Genomic DNA, 19668 nt, shown 5'->3' with positions numbered 1-19668 from the left:
TTGACTTTAACTATTATTAGGATGATATGGAGGTGGTAATTGTGTGTTTCTGTCCTTCCATAGTAAGGAAAAGCTATTAGGTGGGGTCGTACCACACCCAACTTAAACATAACCAACTCGAACTTGCAAGCTGTCAAATGCAAACAACTATCTTGCACAACCCAAAGTCAGCAAGAGGGAGTACAAAATTTTCTGGTAAATTGTTATGCTGATATTTGATTATCACTTAAAAATTCGATGCATAGCAAAAAAAAAACATTTAGTAAATCAATAAAGGGCAATGAACAAAACAACGAAAGGATGATTCCATTGGAGAGAATCTCCAGTAAATATTTCTAAAGGCTTTTTGTGGTGTTCACATATCGAACTTGATTTTAATTCACTCAAAACCAGAGAGAGAGAGAGTTACCTCAGGCACATTACTTTACCTCTCAGTTAAAATGGTAGTAAAATCCACCGAATATCTTGAAACACGGAATTATTCATGTTCAGAAGCAGGCCATATGGCCCATCATGCCTGCACCAGCTCTATAATCTACTGCCAATCTCCTGCCATTCTCCCATATCCCTGTACATAATTACTATCCAAACAAACTAATACCCTCTCCACCTGTCTCCACATTTCCAGGCAAGGAGCAACAAGGCACATATGTCAAATTAATATTTTATATAGCATTACATCTTCACCCTTCGTTACCTGTTTAATAAACTGCTAGTCTAATGACAAAACATGTCCTTGACCCATTCGTCCTATTCATCAAATTAAAAAGCACACCACAGGAAAAAAATTCTGAAAGAAAATTACATTGTGACATGACACCTCCACTTAGACACCAGAATTGCGTTCATTTCATATTGTAAACTGTACCTTGGCAAGTTCACTCCTGAGCTCCTCTGTTTCAGCTTCAGATAGTACACCAACTCCATCCCCACTTGCAGGAGTATTTACAGGCACATCAGTCATGTTTCCAGGCAGACCTTTGTTGGGAGAGTTAAGGTTGATATCTGTCACAGGTAATCAAAAACAAACGAGTAAACAGCTAGCAACAGGACTCGAGCTGTAATAATGAACCCAAGTACAATTGCTACAAAACAAAACACTGGACAGCATTCCACAACACTGAACCAGGTACAAAAACTTGTAGCAATTATTCTGCTCTTTAGACATTCATGCACAGGTGGCATCCAAGTAGAAAACTTACATTTGGGAGTGGAAGGGAAGAGGGTGGCAGTATAATGTAATCAAATTAATATTTTACTACAAGTGTGAAAAGAAACAGATCCACTGACAGAATAAAGTTCCCGAAAATTGTATACAAAAAGACTGAAGGCGAAAGTTATTTATCCATTAATAACAATCAAATAAGTTGGACTATTTTTAATTTTTTTTTCACACACACAAAGCATAATACACAAAAATGGACTAGAATGTGCAACAATGTACTTCCCACAAATAATGTGTCTATATAAATAGAAGAGGTCTATTTTAGTGCAGTGGTAGTGCCTCTACCTCTAGGCCAGAAGGCCTGGGTTCAAGTCCCACTTGCTCAAGAAGTGTGTTATAACGTTTGAACAGGTTGATAAAACCGATCTAAATTTAAAGAAATAAAACTGCACATTTTCCTTCAAATGATTGTGTGTATAAAAGGGTCAAAATATGAATTGTTATCTTCCATGGTTCACAATTTTATAGACATCTCACTATACAATTTAAGCATCACACTTTAGAGCTTTGCTTTTTGTGGCTAAGCATCCAAATGAGTAAAGGTGCCACCCATACCACAACAAGCCATTCAGACAAACAGATCCAAGTCAGTTTCACAATTTCGTGACTGAAACTTGTCACAACAAATCTGAATTCAGAATGGCAGTCAGTCAAGAAATTCTATTTCATATTGCAATATTGTGACCCACGCTGGAAACAATGCATACTTACTTGTATGAGAGGATGAAGCAATTAGACTGAGCTTTGAAACCATACATGGCGGCTTTTTTTCCTAATTGTTGGCTAGCCTCACACCTTTATGATTTAACACTGACAGGAGGGCAAGGCATAAAATTGTAAAAAAAGTCAAATTAGAAAGGATAAATTCCTGATATTCTACAAAATCTGATAACTTACATTCACTGATTTCAATTCGAAAGGCATTGTGTGTAATACTACGAAACTAAGTCACATTGCCAGTTTGGGAATTTCCTTTTCACAGCTGAAGAAAATGTTGTATATATTATTCAGCGTTGTCACAGCTTTTCTACAAGATGCAATCTTTGCAGTTTGAATGTTACAACTGCCACCATACTAAACTGTGGCAAGATAATAGTGCTATTTTAACACCCTCAAGGCTTTTTTGTAACAATTGCATTTAAACTTTCTCAAGGACGCTTTGAAAACTAAATTCAGTTGTCAGATTTTTTTTGAAAACTCCTTTTCAATGCCTGTTGAAATGAGAGCTCAAGAAACAGTTGCCTCTTCAAGAATAGTGTTCAATCAATCAATTGTCAGTTTTAATAAATTAAAGACAGCATCCGAGCTTTTGTTGTTTAATACTGATGCCTGCTTTACTGTGCTAGGAAGAAATCATCAAACATGGGCCCAACTGCACCATCTCAGGTATTCTAAATGAGCACAACTGCTAACTTAACTTCATAATGCACCTGACACCAATGGGAACATTTACTTATCATCAACAGGCTAGTTATGTTCCATATGAAGCTTCACTAACTGGAATAAAGCCTCCAACAAGAATAACTACAATTATTTCCCACTTCTAATGCAAACGCACAAAGGAACCAACTTTCAGAATTCCATTGTTATCAAAGAAGCAGATTTCTGTTGATCTTCCGTGGTCATAAGAGGAGTCACTGCTTGTTCTGACTTGCTGACAACATAGACTTTTCAATGTGAGGGTATGTTTGCATTTAGATTGGAATGAACTGATCATGAATCAATGCAGAGCAAATGCAATAATACCTGTCTTACATTAATGGGTTCACAAACTTTAATATTTAAATATACTTTGAGAATTCCATATATTACAAAAAAAATTTAAATCACATATGCAGATGGAACTTTTACCACAAGCTGAACAGCATTGTGCAAGAGGGACAATGCCACAATTGCAAAACTCAACACATTGCAAAAACTACTCCATGCAAAGTATGGGTTTAGAACAGCAAATATTTTAGTAAAGCAGTACCTCCAAGTTTATTTTCTCACAAGTTAAAATGTTATAATTAAAACAAGCATTCATTTTATGTTTGTTTCAATTGGATAGGCAGACCAATCATATTAACCTCAATCATCTAAGTATTTCATCACATGGTTCAGGCAGTTAACTGATAAGTCACTCGATGGATTGTAACCAATTTATTTGCATTTATTTTCCTAAAAATGAAAGAATGTGCAAAAAGGTATTCCCAAATCGTGGGGTGTTCAAAGAAATACTTGTAGATTGTTTGCCTGTCTACTCACACAATTATCCGTTTTAAGAGCTTGACTTTGCTGCATTGCTATCAACAACGTTGTCAAGCCAAAGCCCTGTATCAAAGCAAGATCACTAAAACTGATCATTTAAAAAAGGCTCAACTCTTACAAGAATGGGTCTGTGGCAGGAATAAGATGTTCCTGTCTGCCTATAAAAAAAAACCCTCCATTTTACACAATGGACAAATAAAACACAGGACCACAGAAAGGAAAGATGAATTCAAACACGATCGAAGCTGCGTCGAGGAACAAAATAAACTTAGATCTTCCAACAAGTTGCACCTTGTTTTAGTTTCTTCACGAAACTTCGACAAAAGAGAGCTACTGAAGGGAGGGTGGGAAAGAAGAAATGGAGAGTTTACTGATCAGTTGCCGCTGCCAGCGAACACCCCCAGCCATCCCGAGTGCAATTAATGCGGCAGGTTGTTGTGAGTTGAGTCTTGGCCTAACCCTCTTCCTGTGTCTGATGCCTGAATCTGTGATTTCCGGCTGGGGCAGCAGCCAACACTAAAGCGCGCGAGCGAAGAGCAAAATAATATTAATAAATACATAAACAAACAGGCACCAGGGCCATCTGCGCGTCTGGACGGCGAGGGTTTTGTACCTTGGTTGGGGGCGTCCATGGAGAGAGGGAAGGTCGCGCTGCAGTTCCGGTGAAATGAGAAAGTCCGGAGGAAAACAGCCAAACAGCCAGCCCGGCGCCCTCTGCACACGTCAGCCGTGCACACGTCAGCAGCCCAGGGCACGTGATATACCCCGCCCACTCCCCCCCAGCACAGGGACAAGCTGCAAAGTCAACAGCAACGTCTCAGCTTGAACACCCAGAGAAGGCATCCCTCAGCCAGCCCCACCTCTAACCCTCGTCAGAGAAGGAAAACAAATTTCTCACCCCCGATTGCGCTTAAAGCAACCCAGCTGCAAAAGTGAAACACAAGCAGAAAGAGTCAATATCTGTGTCATGAGGCAGGGTGAACCTTACAGGTTTGTTTTGTTTTGTTTTCCCCCTCTTCTAATAATAAAACAACCAATTGCAAATGTGAAACACAAGCATAATTTTCCAATGACTAGGGAGATGGGGTAAACCTTTCAGTTTTTTTTATCCCCCCCACATAATACACCACCCAACTACAAATGCCAAACACAAACAAAAACATTCTATATTTGTTGAGAGTGAGGCAGCATAAACCATTCATTTCTTTTTTATTCCCTCCTCCCCACCCCTAAAGCAACCGACTGCAAATGGGAACCACAAATAAAAGTACTCTATATCTTTTCACTTTTTGTGTCCCTCAGTGAGAAACTGATTTTTTAATCTAAACTATTGAGCTTCAGGTTCAATGGGAAATATGCTGGGCATTCACACAATGCATCTGACTCCCACGAGAAAATCCTTCAGAATTGAAAGCTAAATAAAAATGACAAATGACAGTTTCATAAAATAGGGAATAGCTAGCTTGGAGAATCAGTCAGGTAATTAATAGATTGATATTCCAACATTCTTACTTCAACAGCACATGCACCCTAGTACACACATAAATAGCAAACCTTCCTTTTGTTTCTTCCAGCTGCTTTTCACAGATGACGCTTTACAAGGGTAGGTCTCAGGAGTGCACACTCCCATCCCTAATCCCTCACATACTTTGGAGATTAAGGATATAGAGGCAAATGAGGCTAGCCCTGTTTTTCCAGTTAGAAATGGCAAGATCAGAAACTGGTGCTAGATCGATGACAGAACTTATACTTTCACCCCAGCATTCTTTGTAGACGTTAACTTAGAAACAACTTCCCACCCTCCTGCTTCCCATTCTCCTGCTTTTAACCCAAAAGAAATAACGTTCATTTTTTGTTAACAGTTAGCCTCAATTCCTGCCAATCAATCAATCACAGCAAGGAAATGAGTACAAGGTAACGAAGGAGAGGAAAATTATGAAGAACAGCAGGGAAGACTTTTCTTCCTTTTTAGTTGTAACTACAATGAAGATAAGAAAGAGGATGGTGAAAAACAGATTACATAACATTCTCTGAAACATGATTCTCCACACTCTTTATTTTCTCTTCAAAATTACCTCCCTGTGGTTTATTTTCTCTTCAAAATTACCTCCCTGTGGTACTTCCTTCCTTATTTCCAAGCATTTGTGCAGAGAGATTGCATGGTACTAATAACGATGTGGCACCAGATGATAGATTGAAGATAAAGGACATAAAATGAACCTGTGAATTGCACCTTCTAGCTGAGACTGAGGAGAAATCCAATGGATTCAGAATTGTGGGAACTTGAATTATTGTTACCTGCCTGAGCAACATTGCACTTGCAGGATTTTAAACCAACCTAGAACAACTTGGGCATCTCGTTAATGTTGATTTTGAGTCTGTCGCTCATGTTATCTTTAATTCTTTATCTTTACTGCTCGCAAAGGAGTGGCATCTTCACTAGAATCTGTAGCATGTCCCCAAATTGAAACAGAGCTTGGGCTAATCAGTGGAGGGAAAATAGTATCAGATCCTGGAGTACCTGAAGAAGTGTACCCAACATAATGAGGAGAATAGAAAATTAGAATACAATTTGGGAATAGGAGTCTATAAATAAGCAATTTGCAATTGTATAACAATTTAGTATATAAACTGTCCAACCCTAAAAACCCGAAATATCAGTCGATACATTTGTTCTTGTCAGCAATTTTGAGTGTTGATGATATTTTACCTTCTTCCTGTCCTGTAGCTGAGCATTAGGCTCCTAATATCTTACCACAAAACTGATAATTGAGAGATCAAAGCTTTTATGAATCTTTGCATCAAACAAATGTTGTCAGCACTTTCGTAAGACTCCAAAACTTTGGCACAACATTAAAGAAGTTAGTTCTGAAGAAGGCCACTCTCCCTCCAATTAAAAAACATGCACTTCAATCTTTCCATCAGCAAAACTGGAAATGATGGACCAAGAATTAGCTGTTTAAATGTAATACTTAAGAACTGCAGATAATTAACTTTTTGTGACCTAAGTCCAGGAGAAATCTCAAAAAATTGACTAAATAGATCAAAAGCAAAATACTGTGGATGTTGGAAATATGAGATAAAAATAGGAATTGCTGGAGAAACTCAGCAGGTCTAGCAGCACCTGTGGAGAGAATATCAGAGTTCATGTTTCCAGAGTCGTGTTGGACTTGAAACGTTAATTCGCTTTCCATTTCCACCGATGCTGCCAAACCTGCTAAATTTCTCCACCAATTTCCATCGACTAATTTGCTATCACAAAGTAGTAAGAATCATTATAGGTGTACAAACCCCATCTCTTTTTTAAGTGCAAGTGAAATGATTCCAACTTGCTTCTGTCATCAGAGTGACAGAGCTATTGAAATCAGAAGAGGAATCCACAAATAGAATCTCCCATTAAATGAAATATTCATCTTTTGCTGTGAAAAAAATAAGCCCAGTTTAAGACACATAACCCCATCATGTTCTCAATCTTAATTAAGTTGCTCAACCATTCTAAGGTTTCAGCAGACAATCAAGAGACTACTGAAAAAGTGCTACACTGATAGAGATCTGAAGTATTAGATGAAACATTGCAGTAAAGTAGTGTTTGTTGCTGTTTTAGAAAAGCTGTTACACAATCTACGGACTCGAATTTCTCTTGGTGTGCTGGGTAATATCACTCCATCACATACCATTATTGATAACTGTCATTAATTATTCTTCAACTGTTGTTTGTGGAATAGCTCTGTATATAAATTAGCTGCAATGGTAGCCTATACAACATCACTTCAGATAAATGTATTGTATGCAAAGAGCTCTCAATGTCTCTGAAAAATTTAACATGATACGGAGAAAGTTGCTTTTCTTCTTTTTCCTGATTTCCCCACCCAGAACAATTTTCATATGGATGAATCTATAGGTGCAATAATATAGCCCTATCTAAACACACTTGCCTTTTTCTACAAGGAGTGCAACAAAGTTCATGCTGGCACAGTGGCTCAGTAGTTAGCACTGCTGCCTCACAGCACCAGGGTCCTAGGTTCAATTCCAGTGTCAGGTGACTGTATGGAGTTTGCACATTCTCCCGGTGTCTGTGTGGGTTTCCTCCCACAGGCTAAAGAGGTGCGGGTCAGGTGAATTGGCCATGCTAAATTACCCATAGCGTTAGTTGCATTAGTCAGAGGGAAATGGGTCAGGGTAGTTTGCTCTTCGGTGGGTCAGTGTGGACTTGTTGGGCTGAAGGGCCTGTTTCCACACCGTCGGAAATCTAATCAAAACCATTTCCTGGGTTGGACTTTAGAAAACTGAAATGTGATCTCATTTAAACAAACAAAATTCTTGGAGGGGTCCACTGAGATGATGCAGGAAGAATATTTCCCCTAACTGGCAACTCTAGGATGCAGTCTCAGAATAAGAGCAAACCTATTGCAAAGAAGTGAGGAGGATTTTTTTTCCCTTGGAGCATAATGAATCATTGCAATTCTCTGCCCTAGAGGGCTACGAATTCTCTCTCTTTGAGTATATTCAAAATTGAGATTGGTAGAGTCATAGAGTCATAGAGATGTGCAGCATAGAAACAGACCCTTCAGTCCAACCCATCCATGCTGACCAGATATCCCAACCCAATCTAATCCCACCTGCCAGCATCTGGCCTATATCCCTCCAAACCCTTCCTATTCATATATCCATCCAGATGCCTTTTAAATGTTGCAATTGTACCAGCCTCCACCACTTCCTGTGGCAGCTCATTCCATACACGTACCACTGTCTGCGTGAAAAGGTTGTTCCTTAGGTCTCTTTTATATCTTTCCCCTCTCACCCTCAACCTATGCCATCTAGTTCTGGACCCCCCACCCCCATGCCAGGGAAGATAGATTTTTATATATTTAAAACATCAATGGATATGGGGATAGTACAGGAAAATGATGTTGAAAAGATCAGCCACAATCTCATTGAATGGTAAAGTGGGCACAAACGGCTGAATAATCTATTCCTGTCTATTTTTCATGTACTTGGCTATATTTACACAAAAAAGAAGTATTTTCTTAATTCTTTTATGAAGCTTCATGCAATTTTTTAATAAAACTGTTCGAATGCAATTTTTACAAAAATAAATACTTTGATATAATATGATTTTCTGTCTGATCATTTCCAAGTTGCATAAATTCTTCCCACAAATTCGAATGATGGTAAGGTAAGGGAGGAAAGAAAAGATGTCAGCCTATGATGGTGGTGAATGGAAGAAAAGTTGTGGTGATGTGTGGGTGGTTAAAATTAAGTAATGGAAAATGCATAGGACTTCTTACCATTTCAAATGGGGCTAGTCAGAATGCAGCAGTGTATGGAGTGAGGGCAAAACTGGGAGCTCAGTATCAGCAATTAGGAGTTGGATCTGAATAGACATTCAAATATTGGAGTAATGCCAGCAGTGAGTACTGAGCTGGTGTGGCACATGGTTAGTCAAGCAAATGGTTAGAGTCATAGAGAAGTACAGCATAGAAATAGACCCTTCGGTCCAACTTGTCCATACCAACCAGATATCCTAAATTAATCTCATCCCATTTGCCAGCATTTGCCTCAATTCTTCTAAACCCATCCTATTCATATACCCATGGACAGGGTTAAAGATTGAACATAAGAACATGAAAAATGGAGCAGGAATAGATTATTCAGCCGTTTGTGCCTTTTAAAAAATTGTAATTGTACCAGCCTCACCACTTCCTTTGCAACTCACTCCATTCACACACAACCTTCTGCGTGAAAAAAGTTGCACCTTAGGTCTCGTTTCAATCTTTTCCCTCTCACCTTAAACCTATGCCCTCTAGTTTTGGAGTCCTCTACCTTGGGAAAAAGACATTGGCTATTTACTTTATCCATGCCCCTCCTGGTTTTATTAACCTCAAAAGGTCACCCCACAGGGGAAAAAAAGCCCCAGATTCAGCCTCTCCTTATAACGCAAACCCTCCAATCCTGAAAACATCATTATAAACCTCTTCTGAACCCCTTCAAGTTTCACAACATGTTTCTTATCCTTGGAAAAGATTAAGAGGAGATCTGATAGAGAGTGGCATTCAAAACCAGGAAGAGTATGGACAGAATAAATAGGGTAAAGCTATTTCCACCTGTGGAAGGATCAAGAATCAGAGAACACTGATTTAAGCTAATTGGTAAAAGAAGCAACAGCTATCTAAGGAAATGCAGCACTGAATGCTACTGGAAATGTTGTCTTTCATTTAGATGTTAAACCAATCCTAGGCTTGATTTGGAGATGCTGTTGTTGGACTGGGGTGTACAAAGTTAAAAATCACACAACACCAGGTTATAGTCCAACAGGTTTAATTGGAATCACTAGCTTTTGGAGTGCTGCTCCTTCATCAGGTGGTTGTGACAATCCTAGGCTGCCCTGTTAGGTGGATACACAAGATTCCATAGCTCAACTTCAAAGAAAAGCAGGGGAATTAAACATACCAACCTGTCAAATTTGATAATGATCATTAACTCACTGCTGTTTATGGAAGCTTGCAATATATAAATTGGAGGATGAATGAATTTGAAATGCATTTTAAGTGGCTTATTTCTCCCGAATCCTAATGTACCAAAATCATCTTACACCCAAAATGAGAAAAAAAACAAGTTAATCAAACTGGTTGACAAGAAGTGAAGGAATAAAGACAAATAAAAGGAAATTAAAGTACCAACTGAACAAAGAGAAAGCCACAAGGATTAATGCAGGGGCCACAGTTTTTTGTCATTTATATAAATGATTTGGATGTTAACATAGTAGGTATAGTTAGTAAGTTTGCAGATGACACCAAAATTGGAGGTGTAGTGGACAGCAAAGAAGATTACCTCAGAGTATAACGTGATCTTGATCAGATGGACCAATGGGCTGAGGAGTGGCAGATGGAGTTTAATTTAGATAACTGTGAGGTGTAGCATTTTGAAAGGCAAATCAGGGCAGGACTTATACACTCAATAGTAAGGTCCTGGGGAGTGTTGCTGAACAAAGAGATCTTCAAGTGGAGGTTTACAGTTCCTTGGAAGTGGAGTTGCAAGTAGATAGGATAGTGAAGAAGGCTTTGGTATGCTTGCCTTTATTGGTCAGAGTGTTGAGTATAGAAGTTGGGAGGTCATATAGCAGCTGGACAGAATATTGGTTAGGCCACTTTTTGGAATACTGCTTGCAGTTCTGGTCTCCCTGCTATAAGAAGGACATTGTGAAACTTGAAAGGGTTCAGATAAGATTCACAAGAATATTGCCAAGGTTTGAAGGTTTGTGCTGTAGGGAGAGGCTGAATAGGATGGGGCTACTTCCCCTGGAGTGTTGGAGGCAGAGGAGTGACCTTAAAGTGATTTATAAAATCATGAGGGGCATGGATAGAGTAAATAGCCAAGGTCTTTTCCCCAGGGTGGGGGAGTCCAAAGCTAGAGGGCATAAGCTTTTCACACAGTGGGTGGTGCTTATATGAAATAAGCTGAAGATATGGGCCAAATGCTAGCAAATAAGAATGATCAATTTAGGATATCTGTCAGTGCAGACGAATTGGGCAGGGTCTGTTTTTGTGCTGTATAACTCTTTAACTCTATACTCTGTCCTGCATCCCATTACATTTTCAAGTCTGATTCCTTTTCTTTTTGCACCCACCACCCTTTCTATTCATTCAGATTTGCCATCACTCTTTTGCCTTACCCTTCTGAGTTCCCACCATCTGTACAGCATAAAAATAGATTTTACTATTTTATACTGAGATGGTATGTATGTAAGTAAATGTAGTAATTTAAACAAAAATACTAATTTTGCATAAATACCTTTTAAAATGGACAGCAGAATTGTGTAGAATTTTGTCATTTATTCAAGGAAATAATGTGCACAAATTATTAAAGTCAAAGCTGTACAAGGTGTCTATTTCCGATACCATTTGAGGCATTCCTGAATCACATTCACCAAACTGTTATTAAGCTGATTAACCTCAAACCTAATGTGGTAGACCAGAAATACATGATTTCCAACATTATGCTAGCGATGATAGTGCATACGTACATATCTGAAGTCTTGGCAGAAGCAGGACTGTGTTTATTGGCCATATTCTTAAATTCACTTCTTATTTATTATTCATAGCTTCAAGTAAATAAAAATTGCAATAGACAAGTAGTTAACTCACTATCACCCATTTACACTGCAGCACAAAGTCAAGACACAAAACTTAGAAGTATTGTGAATGATGACAAAAATAGTGGTCAACTGCAACTGATTCATGCCAGATGCAATTTAATGCAGAAAAGTGTACATTTTAGTAGGAAGAGCAAACCATTTACAATATAAAATATAGGGTTATTTCTCAAGCGAGTGCAAAGTTACAAAGACCTATGGGTATATGAGCACCAATCTTTCAAGTTTACAGGGTAGGTTAAGAAAGTGGTTAAAAAGACATGAAGATCCTTAGCTTAATTAAAAGGTATAGAGTACAAAATCAAAGAAGTTATGATTTACCTTTACAAAATACTATGTTGCCTTCAAATAGACTATTGTGTACAATTATAGGAACCACGCTCTAGTCAGTATGTGAAGACTTTAGAAGAGATACAGAAAAGATTTACACCTCCAGGGATAAGGAACTTCAATTATGTAAATTGTTTGGACAATTTAAGTTTCTTCTCCTGTGGAAGAGAAGTCAAGAAAAGATTTGAGATTTCATAAAGTGTCTAGAATAGGCACAGAGAATCGGTCCAGTATGCAAAAGGATCAAGAGCCAGATACTCATTTAAGCTGTTGGTCAAAAGAACTTTGAGACATGAGAAGAACCCTTTTTATACAGTGAGTGATTAGGATCTGGAATGCCATCTGACAATGTGAGTGAGGCCAATCCGATTATTGCTTTCAAAATTGAACTAGATATACACCTGAACAGAAAGAATTTGCAGGGCTACTAGGGAAAGACAAAGCATGGAACTAGCTGGACTGTTGTTGTAAACAGCCACTGCAGATTCAGTAGACAAATTGGCCTCCTGCTTCGTTACGATTCTGTGATTCTATGGTAAAATTCATTGCAATTTCATTGTCATTCTGAATTAACTATGTAGTTCAAATGCAGCCAATCTCTGTTTTTACCATTATCTGTAAATGATGAATGTTGACCGTCTAATCAAATACTTCAGTGTTATGAAACTATATTGTTTGCAAATATATCACTGTGTTAAGAATATATCCATCAAGAAAAATATAAATTCTAAAGTGTGCTTTATTGTAGCTGGATGAGGAGCAGCATCTTAAATCTAAAATAATGATCATGGTTTATGAGGCAGTCAAAATTCCCACACTACGATATGCTTCATAACCTTCAACAGCCTACAGCTGGCATGTCAAAGTTCAGGAAAAGTATTAAAGCAGTGCCTTTCCAAAATCCTCCAATTCTAATGGCAAGAAACGTTGTCAAACAATAGCAATCTCTCCCAAGCCAACTCGCCCAGTATTGAGGCATTTAATCACTCAAAACTGGCTGGACATGTTGGTCACATGTATTTACTAACTTTAAGACTAATGTTTGTTAAACGGGTGCTGGCCACACCCTTTCAAATCTTTCAAATTAGCATGAAAAAGTTTTAAATGTGAGATGTACAGACAATGCCCAATTCTTCTTTGAAGAAGACTTGAATTGATTTAATCACTTCATTACTTCAGGATGTCTCAAAGTGCTTTACAGCTAATTAAGTTTTATTAAACCTTGTCACTGTAGCAGTGCAGGAAATGAAGCATCAATTTGTGCAGAGCAAGTTCTAACAAATAGCAAGGTGATAACAAATTAATCTATTTGAACATAATGTTGGCTGTGCTATAAATATTTGCCAGGCTCCAAGAGAACTCGCCAGTTCTTTGTTGAAATAGTTCGATGGGATCATTCCGAGAGGGAGAACTTAGTTTAAAAAAATAATAATTGGAAATGAATGGACTGGTCATACTGGAATACCATTTTGAAATATACAAGATGAATCAACTTTTACAGGATTTTCCTTCTAGGTTTACATTCATTTGAGAAGGTAGTCAAGACTTCTGCTTAACACCTCATCCAAAAAAATGATACTTCTTCATCTTGCATGGTAGTGCCAGCCAAGATTTTGAGTTCAATTTTGTCAACTTTCTGACTAAGGCCACTGAAGCTATGACTGCCAGTGTGGTCATGAAATTTTGAAGAGAAAAATTTTAATGTTCAGTGGATATTTTCTCTTAAATTTTATTTCAACTGTAAACTGCTTTTAAGGTTATTGAAACAGTAAGAAAAGTAATACTTTAATCCATTTGATTTGCCTCACTCCATTATGTTCCTACATCACTTGCAACAGTACATATGATAGGACAAGCGTTCTCAAATAGGGTGGGGGGCAAGGGAAACACAGGAAGAATTCAAAGGATTTGCCAAAGATTTTGACTGATACTACCCTCCACTCACTCCTTCCTCACTTATTATCACTTACAGGCAACATATACTGTATAATGGGACGATGCGGCTTTGGAGAGAAAGCCTAATGGACCCAATAAGACTGAGGGATATGGAGCATATTAGAAGTTGTGACTACCTTAGTCAGTTGCTGTTTAACTCATGTATCAGCTCCCACAGCCTGAGATTGTTGCCAGTGCAGCATAACATCTCTGTGGCCTTGCAAGAGAAGTCAAGAAGTCTTGCCCTCTCTAAGTAAGCTGTAAAACAGGCATAGCCTTTTAAAGCTAGATATTGACAATGAGGATGTAAATGTGCTGGGCATTGTAATTGACCTAGATACTGATGCAGCTGAGAACTGCACAGACTTGGGAGTGTACAAAGGAGGCAAAAAAAATTAATTTGTATATAAAGTTTCCAATTATACATGTGGGATTCAAGGCAGCTGCTGAAAATTAATATACATGGGATTCAATCCAATGATGAAAATTAATAATACTAATGTGGGTGGAGAGACCACTGTCAAGCTGACCTTAACATCATGCATCATATTGTGTGCAGCTGTATTTCTAATGGCTCTGTCATTTCCAAAGAGGATTTCAATTTAATAATTCTTTGAAAACAAACTGAAGAAATAGGGGAATATTTCTTGTAGTGGCTGCTGAGAAAATAATGCAGCTCTGTAGGAAATGGCATCAAAGAGCCCTGGCTAAATTGCAGTCAGTGGAAATCAGGGAGAAAATGCTGCATTGGTTGAAGTCATACCTTGCTCAAAGAACGATGAATATGGCTGTTGGAAATCATCTCAGCCCAGGATATCACTGCAAGGTTTCCTCAAAGTAATGTCCAAGGCCCAACCATCTTCAGCTGCTTTATCAATGGTCTTTCTTCCAGGATTATGACTGGTGATAACGTCACTGGATTAATTGTCCAGAACCCACAGGCTAACATTCTAGACTTGGACTTGAATCCAGCCAAGGCAGATGGTGAAATTTAAATTCAATAAAATCTAGAATTAAAGCTACTCTATTGTTGGTCTAATCACTTTACTCAAAACCCATCTGGGTTCATTAATTTCATTTTGGGAAGCAAATCAGTCATCCTACTTGCCCTGGTCAATGTGTGATTCCAGGAACACAGCAATATGGCTGATTCTTAATTGCCTTCTGAACTGGCAAGTCACTCAATGTATCAAATTGCGACAAAGTCTAAACAAAGGAATGAAATCAGACATACCACCTGGCATCAATCTAGGCAAAGAAACTACAATGGCAAACACAGCCCTATTGACACTGCCAAGTCCTCCTTAAGAACATTTGGCAGCTTGTGCTAAAAACTTTGGAGATTAGCACCATAAACTAGTCCATCAACAGTCTGACATTGTCATATTCACAAAGTCATACCTTATAGAAAATGTCCCGTATACCAGCATCACCATTCCACCAACAGAACAGACCCATCAGAGGTAGTAGAACAGTGGAATACAGTTGACAAGGCGTATTCAACATTGGTTCTGGTCTCCATGGAATCTCATGCTATCAGGTCAAATATGGGCAAGGAATCTTCCTGCTGGCCATGAACAACTGAAACCACCCATCCAGCCAACCAACTTCAGCTGATGAAGCAAGGTGACAAAGGCACAGAATCAATGCTTGGTCAAGAACTTCAATGTTCATCACTAGAACGTACCATTGACCAGAAACAGAATTTAACTGCACATATAAAAGCCATAGTTACAAGAGCAGGTCAGAGAGTTGAAATTTGAAGTAAGTAAATCAACTTGTCTCCCCAGTGCCCATCATCATCTACAAGGCACAAGTCAGAAATATGACAGAGTACTGTCCATTTGCTTAAATGGGTACAACTCCAATAAAACTCAAGAAGCTTAACACCATTCAGGATAAAGAAGTCTGTTTGATTGCCACCCATTTAATACCTTCAACATTCATTCAACCCACCATTGATGCACTGTGGCAGAAGTGAATACTATTGACAAGATGCACTGCTATATCTCACCATGTCTTCATTGACAGCACCTTCCACATTACTTCTACCACAATAAAGGACAAGGCGCATAGGAACTTCACCACCTGCAAGATCCCCTCCAAGTTACATATCATCCTGGCATAGAAATGTATCACTGTTTCTTCTTTCTTGCTAGATCTAAATCCTGGAACTCCATTTCTTAATAACACTGTATCTGTTCATACATTCCAAAGACTGCAGAGGTTCAAGAAGGCAACTCACCACTACATTCTTCAGGGCAATTAGGGAGGCACAATAAATGCTGACCAAGCGTATAGCACCCATGCATTCCACATGCAAATAAAAAGAGACAAGACGCCTGAAGATGGGGTTGTTCACTGTTAGTAAAGTGACATTGTTGTACTCTCCCTCATGGGCGTCCTCATAATTTTTATTTTCATGGGTGATATAAATGATTTAGTGTTGAAAAACTTAACTCGTTTTTTACTTGAAAACTTTGAGTTGAAGACCACCATCGGAAATATAGTCAGAACAAGGTTCCAAGTTTATTTTTAATATTTTTTGCACACAGTAAGTAATTTGGATAAAGAACAGTTGGGTAATCTAAGATGGAGGATGGGAAAACTTTCTGGCTGTAACAGCTGCTCCTTTTTTGAGATATTTTAGGTGCTGGAGGTGATTTCCTCGAATTCCAGGAGCAGCAATTACTGATTTATATGCTGTTGCATTGTTTTGGAACTTTGGAAAAAATAGTCAAAACAACAGCAGTTTCAAAAGGGAGAAGAGCAGACAAAAGAAGCACATGGTGAGGACAGTGCAGAAGAGAGAGAGAGAGAGAGAGAGAAAGAGAGAGAAAATCTACATAGTTACTGCTTTTGCTGGTTCGAATTCATGTATCGCTGGACATCGGAGTGCGTCTGGGAAAATTAACAAACAGTGAAATTCACAACTGAACTTGGAGGAACCTGTTTGGGTGAAGTTCACCGCACAGAATCAGATAAGTTAATCATTGTTTTAAGTGTGTCTAGCAGAAAGGCTGCAGTAGTGAGTAGACTGGGTTCTTAAAATATAAGCCAAAACTAATAATTTAACCTGGGGCACTGTTTTGTAGAGGAATAAGACGGTGTTATTTTCTGGGTCTGTAAATTGTGAAGGAGCATAAATGGCCTTTCGTACAATGATATGTACTTCTTGTCAGATGTGGGAGTTTAAAGACAGTTTAAGGGTTACGACGAATTATATCTGCCATAAATGCTGTTGAATGCGAATCTTATCAGATTGATTGGATCGGTTGGAGAGACAGTGAGAAGCAATGAGGAATTTGCAACAGTAACAGTATGTGATGGATGGCAGTTATAGGAAGGGGGGAAAGTCTCAGATACAGTCACATAGATGGGTTAACTCCAGGAAAGGTAAGAGAGGTAGGCAGCTGGTGCAGGAGTCTTTTGTGGATATACCCATTTCAAATAGGTATGCTGTTTTGGAAAATGTAGGGGGTGATGGATTCTCTGGGGAATATAGCATGAACAGCCAAGTTTCTGGTATTGAGACTGGCTCAAATTCAATGAGGGGTACGTCAGCTTCCAAGAGATCAATTGTGTTAGAGGATTCTGTAGTCCGAGGTACAGACAGACATTTCTGTGGCCAGTAGCGAAAAATCAGAATGGTGTGTTGTTTCCCTGGTGGCAGGATCAAGGATGTCTCAGAGAGGGTGCAGAATGTTCTAATGGGGAAGAGGGGCCAGCAGGAAGTAATTGTCCACATTGGAACCAATGACATAGGAAGGGAAAAGGTTGAGATTCTGAAGGGAGCTTACAGAGACTATTGAAATTTAAAAAAGAGGTCCTCAAGAGTAGTAATGTTTGGATTACTCCCAGTGCTACAAGCTAGTAAGGGCAGGAATAGGAGGATAGAGCAGATGAATGAATGGCTGAGGAACTGGTATATGGGACAAGGGTTCACATTTTTGGATCATTGGAATCTCTTTTGGGGTAGAAGTGACCTGTACAAGAAGGATGGATTGCACCTAAATTGGAAGGAGACTAATATACTGGCAGGGAAATTTGCTAGAGCTGCTCGGGAGGAATTAAACTAATAAGGTGGGGGAGTGGGACCCAGGAAGATAGTGAGTAAACAGATCAATCTGAGCCTGGCACAGTTGAGAACAGAAGCAAGTCAAACAGTCAGGTCAAGCGGGGAGGAAATGAAAGCTCTGATCAAATTCCCTATTTCAAAATCTAAATGGTAAACCATAAGATTTCTGGGGATATGTGATTTGTATGAGAAATTTGTGCCTAAAGTCAGCACCTTAGTTGCACCCATAGCTGCACCTCTAAAATATTTATAGTGAAACAGGCAAAAGTAGTGTGTCCAAAAGAAAGCCAAACTGCTTTTGAGAAGCTAAAGATAATTCTAATGGTTGAATTGGATTTAGCTGCCCCTGACTTTACTAAATTGATGTTAGTGACATGGGTGTGGATGTAGTCTTGCAGAGTCATTGAGTTATACAAGACAGAAACAAGTCCTTCAGTCCAAATTGGCCATGCCAACCAGATATCTGAAATTAATCTCCTACCATTTGCGACCATTTGGTCCATATTCTTCAAAACCCTTTGTGTTAATCTACCCATCCAGATGCCTTTTAAATGCTGTAATTGTACCAGCCTCCACCACCTCCTTTGGCAGCTCATTCCATATACACCCTACTCTGCAAAAAAGGGCTTCTTTTAAATCTTTCCCCTCTCACCTTAAACCTATGGTCTCTAGTTTTGGATTCCCCTATCTAGAAAAAGACCTCGGCTATTCACCCTATCCATGCCCCTCTTGGTTTTATAAACCTCAAAAGGGCACCCTTTCCTTGAAGCAAAAATTTAAAAAGAATTGACACATAAGGTCTCCTCCAATAGAAGAGGTGAAAAGATGCAGCAGATACGATTTCTGTAACTTGGTTGCAAATGTTATGCTTGTCAATGCTTGAATATGGAACATTCAAAATCACGCTGCTATAGCTGTTGCAAGGAATTTCAGATAATTGCAAGATGATGAGTTAGGAATTGAAAGTCCAGTGAGGTACTTTTCTAAGAAATTGAACCAATTTCAGGAGAAGCACACGACCATGAAAATTGAAACCCTGAGATGGTTTCTGGCTCTTAAGCATTTTGAAGTTTATGTCTGCGGCAGCCACAAAGACACACTAATATACACTGACCATAATCCCTTGGCATTTGTGAAGAAATTTAAAACTTGAAATGCAAGATTACGTCAAGAAAGCTTGTTAATTCAACCTTATAAGAATTGTACATATTACTGAAAAATATGATGTAATTACAGATGTATTATGAAGAATGTAATAATGCTGAAATAGTTCAAAAATTTGAGAATTTAGTAAGAAATTGTGAAGTTCCTGCACAAAAAGTGAGTGAAAGTAAGTGGATGTAATTTCCCTGCATTTCCTTGTATGTATGCCATGTTTACTTTGTGATGAAATACCATTCCAAAATGGCATTTCATCTCTTCAAAGGAGGAGGCATGGAAAGACTACATATATCTTTTGGAACATAAATTGAGAAAAATGAAAATTTGGTCACTGCTATATTGCAGAGAATATTCGAAGTTATTTTTATTTGGAATTCAAAATTCAGAAGTGAAACTGTGTGGTGTTTATTTATTGGTTGCACAAGGTCATGTTACTTTTGGAGAAGCTGGCTTTGATGCACCTGACAAACTGACATCAGGCACTTTTGATATGAAAAGATGTCTAGAAACAGCCCTTGGATATTTAAGATGCAGTTT

At 38.6% G+C, this 19668-nt stretch overlaps 1 protein-coding gene across 13 annotated transcripts in view; it reads right to left on the bottom strand.

The window, feature by feature from the left end:
• tpd52l2b (tpd52 like 2b) overlaps positions 1–4224 on the bottom strand; it is a 51640-nt gene extending 47416 nt beyond the window's left edge. For 11 of the 13 annotated variants that reach the window (XM_072556707.1, XM_072556698.1, XM_072556708.1 and 8 more), the window contains exons 1-2: positions 4089–4224; positions 869–1005 (exon numbers count right to left, since the gene is read on the bottom strand). In XM_072556707.1, the coding sequence (XP_072412808.1) occupies positions 869–1005; positions 4089–4107 (156 nt within the window). In that variant the 5' untranslated portion in view covers positions 4108–4224. Of the gene's footprint in view, positions 1–868; positions 1006–1936; positions 1995–3766; positions 3930–4088 lie in introns of those variants that run through there. The other 2 variants (XM_072556704.1, XM_072556700.1) reach the window with 2 other exon arrangements.
• Between the last annotated feature and the right edge of the window lie 15444 nt (positions 4225–19668).

The sequence above is a fragment of the Chiloscyllium punctatum genome, chromosome 37, assembly GCF_047496795.1.
Source record: "Chiloscyllium punctatum isolate Juve2018m chromosome 37, sChiPun1.3, whole genome shotgun sequence".
Lineage (NCBI taxonomy): Eukaryota > Metazoa > Chordata > Chondrichthyes > Orectolobiformes > Hemiscylliidae > Chiloscyllium > Chiloscyllium punctatum.
This window is presented reverse-complemented; position numbering and strand designations above follow the sequence as displayed.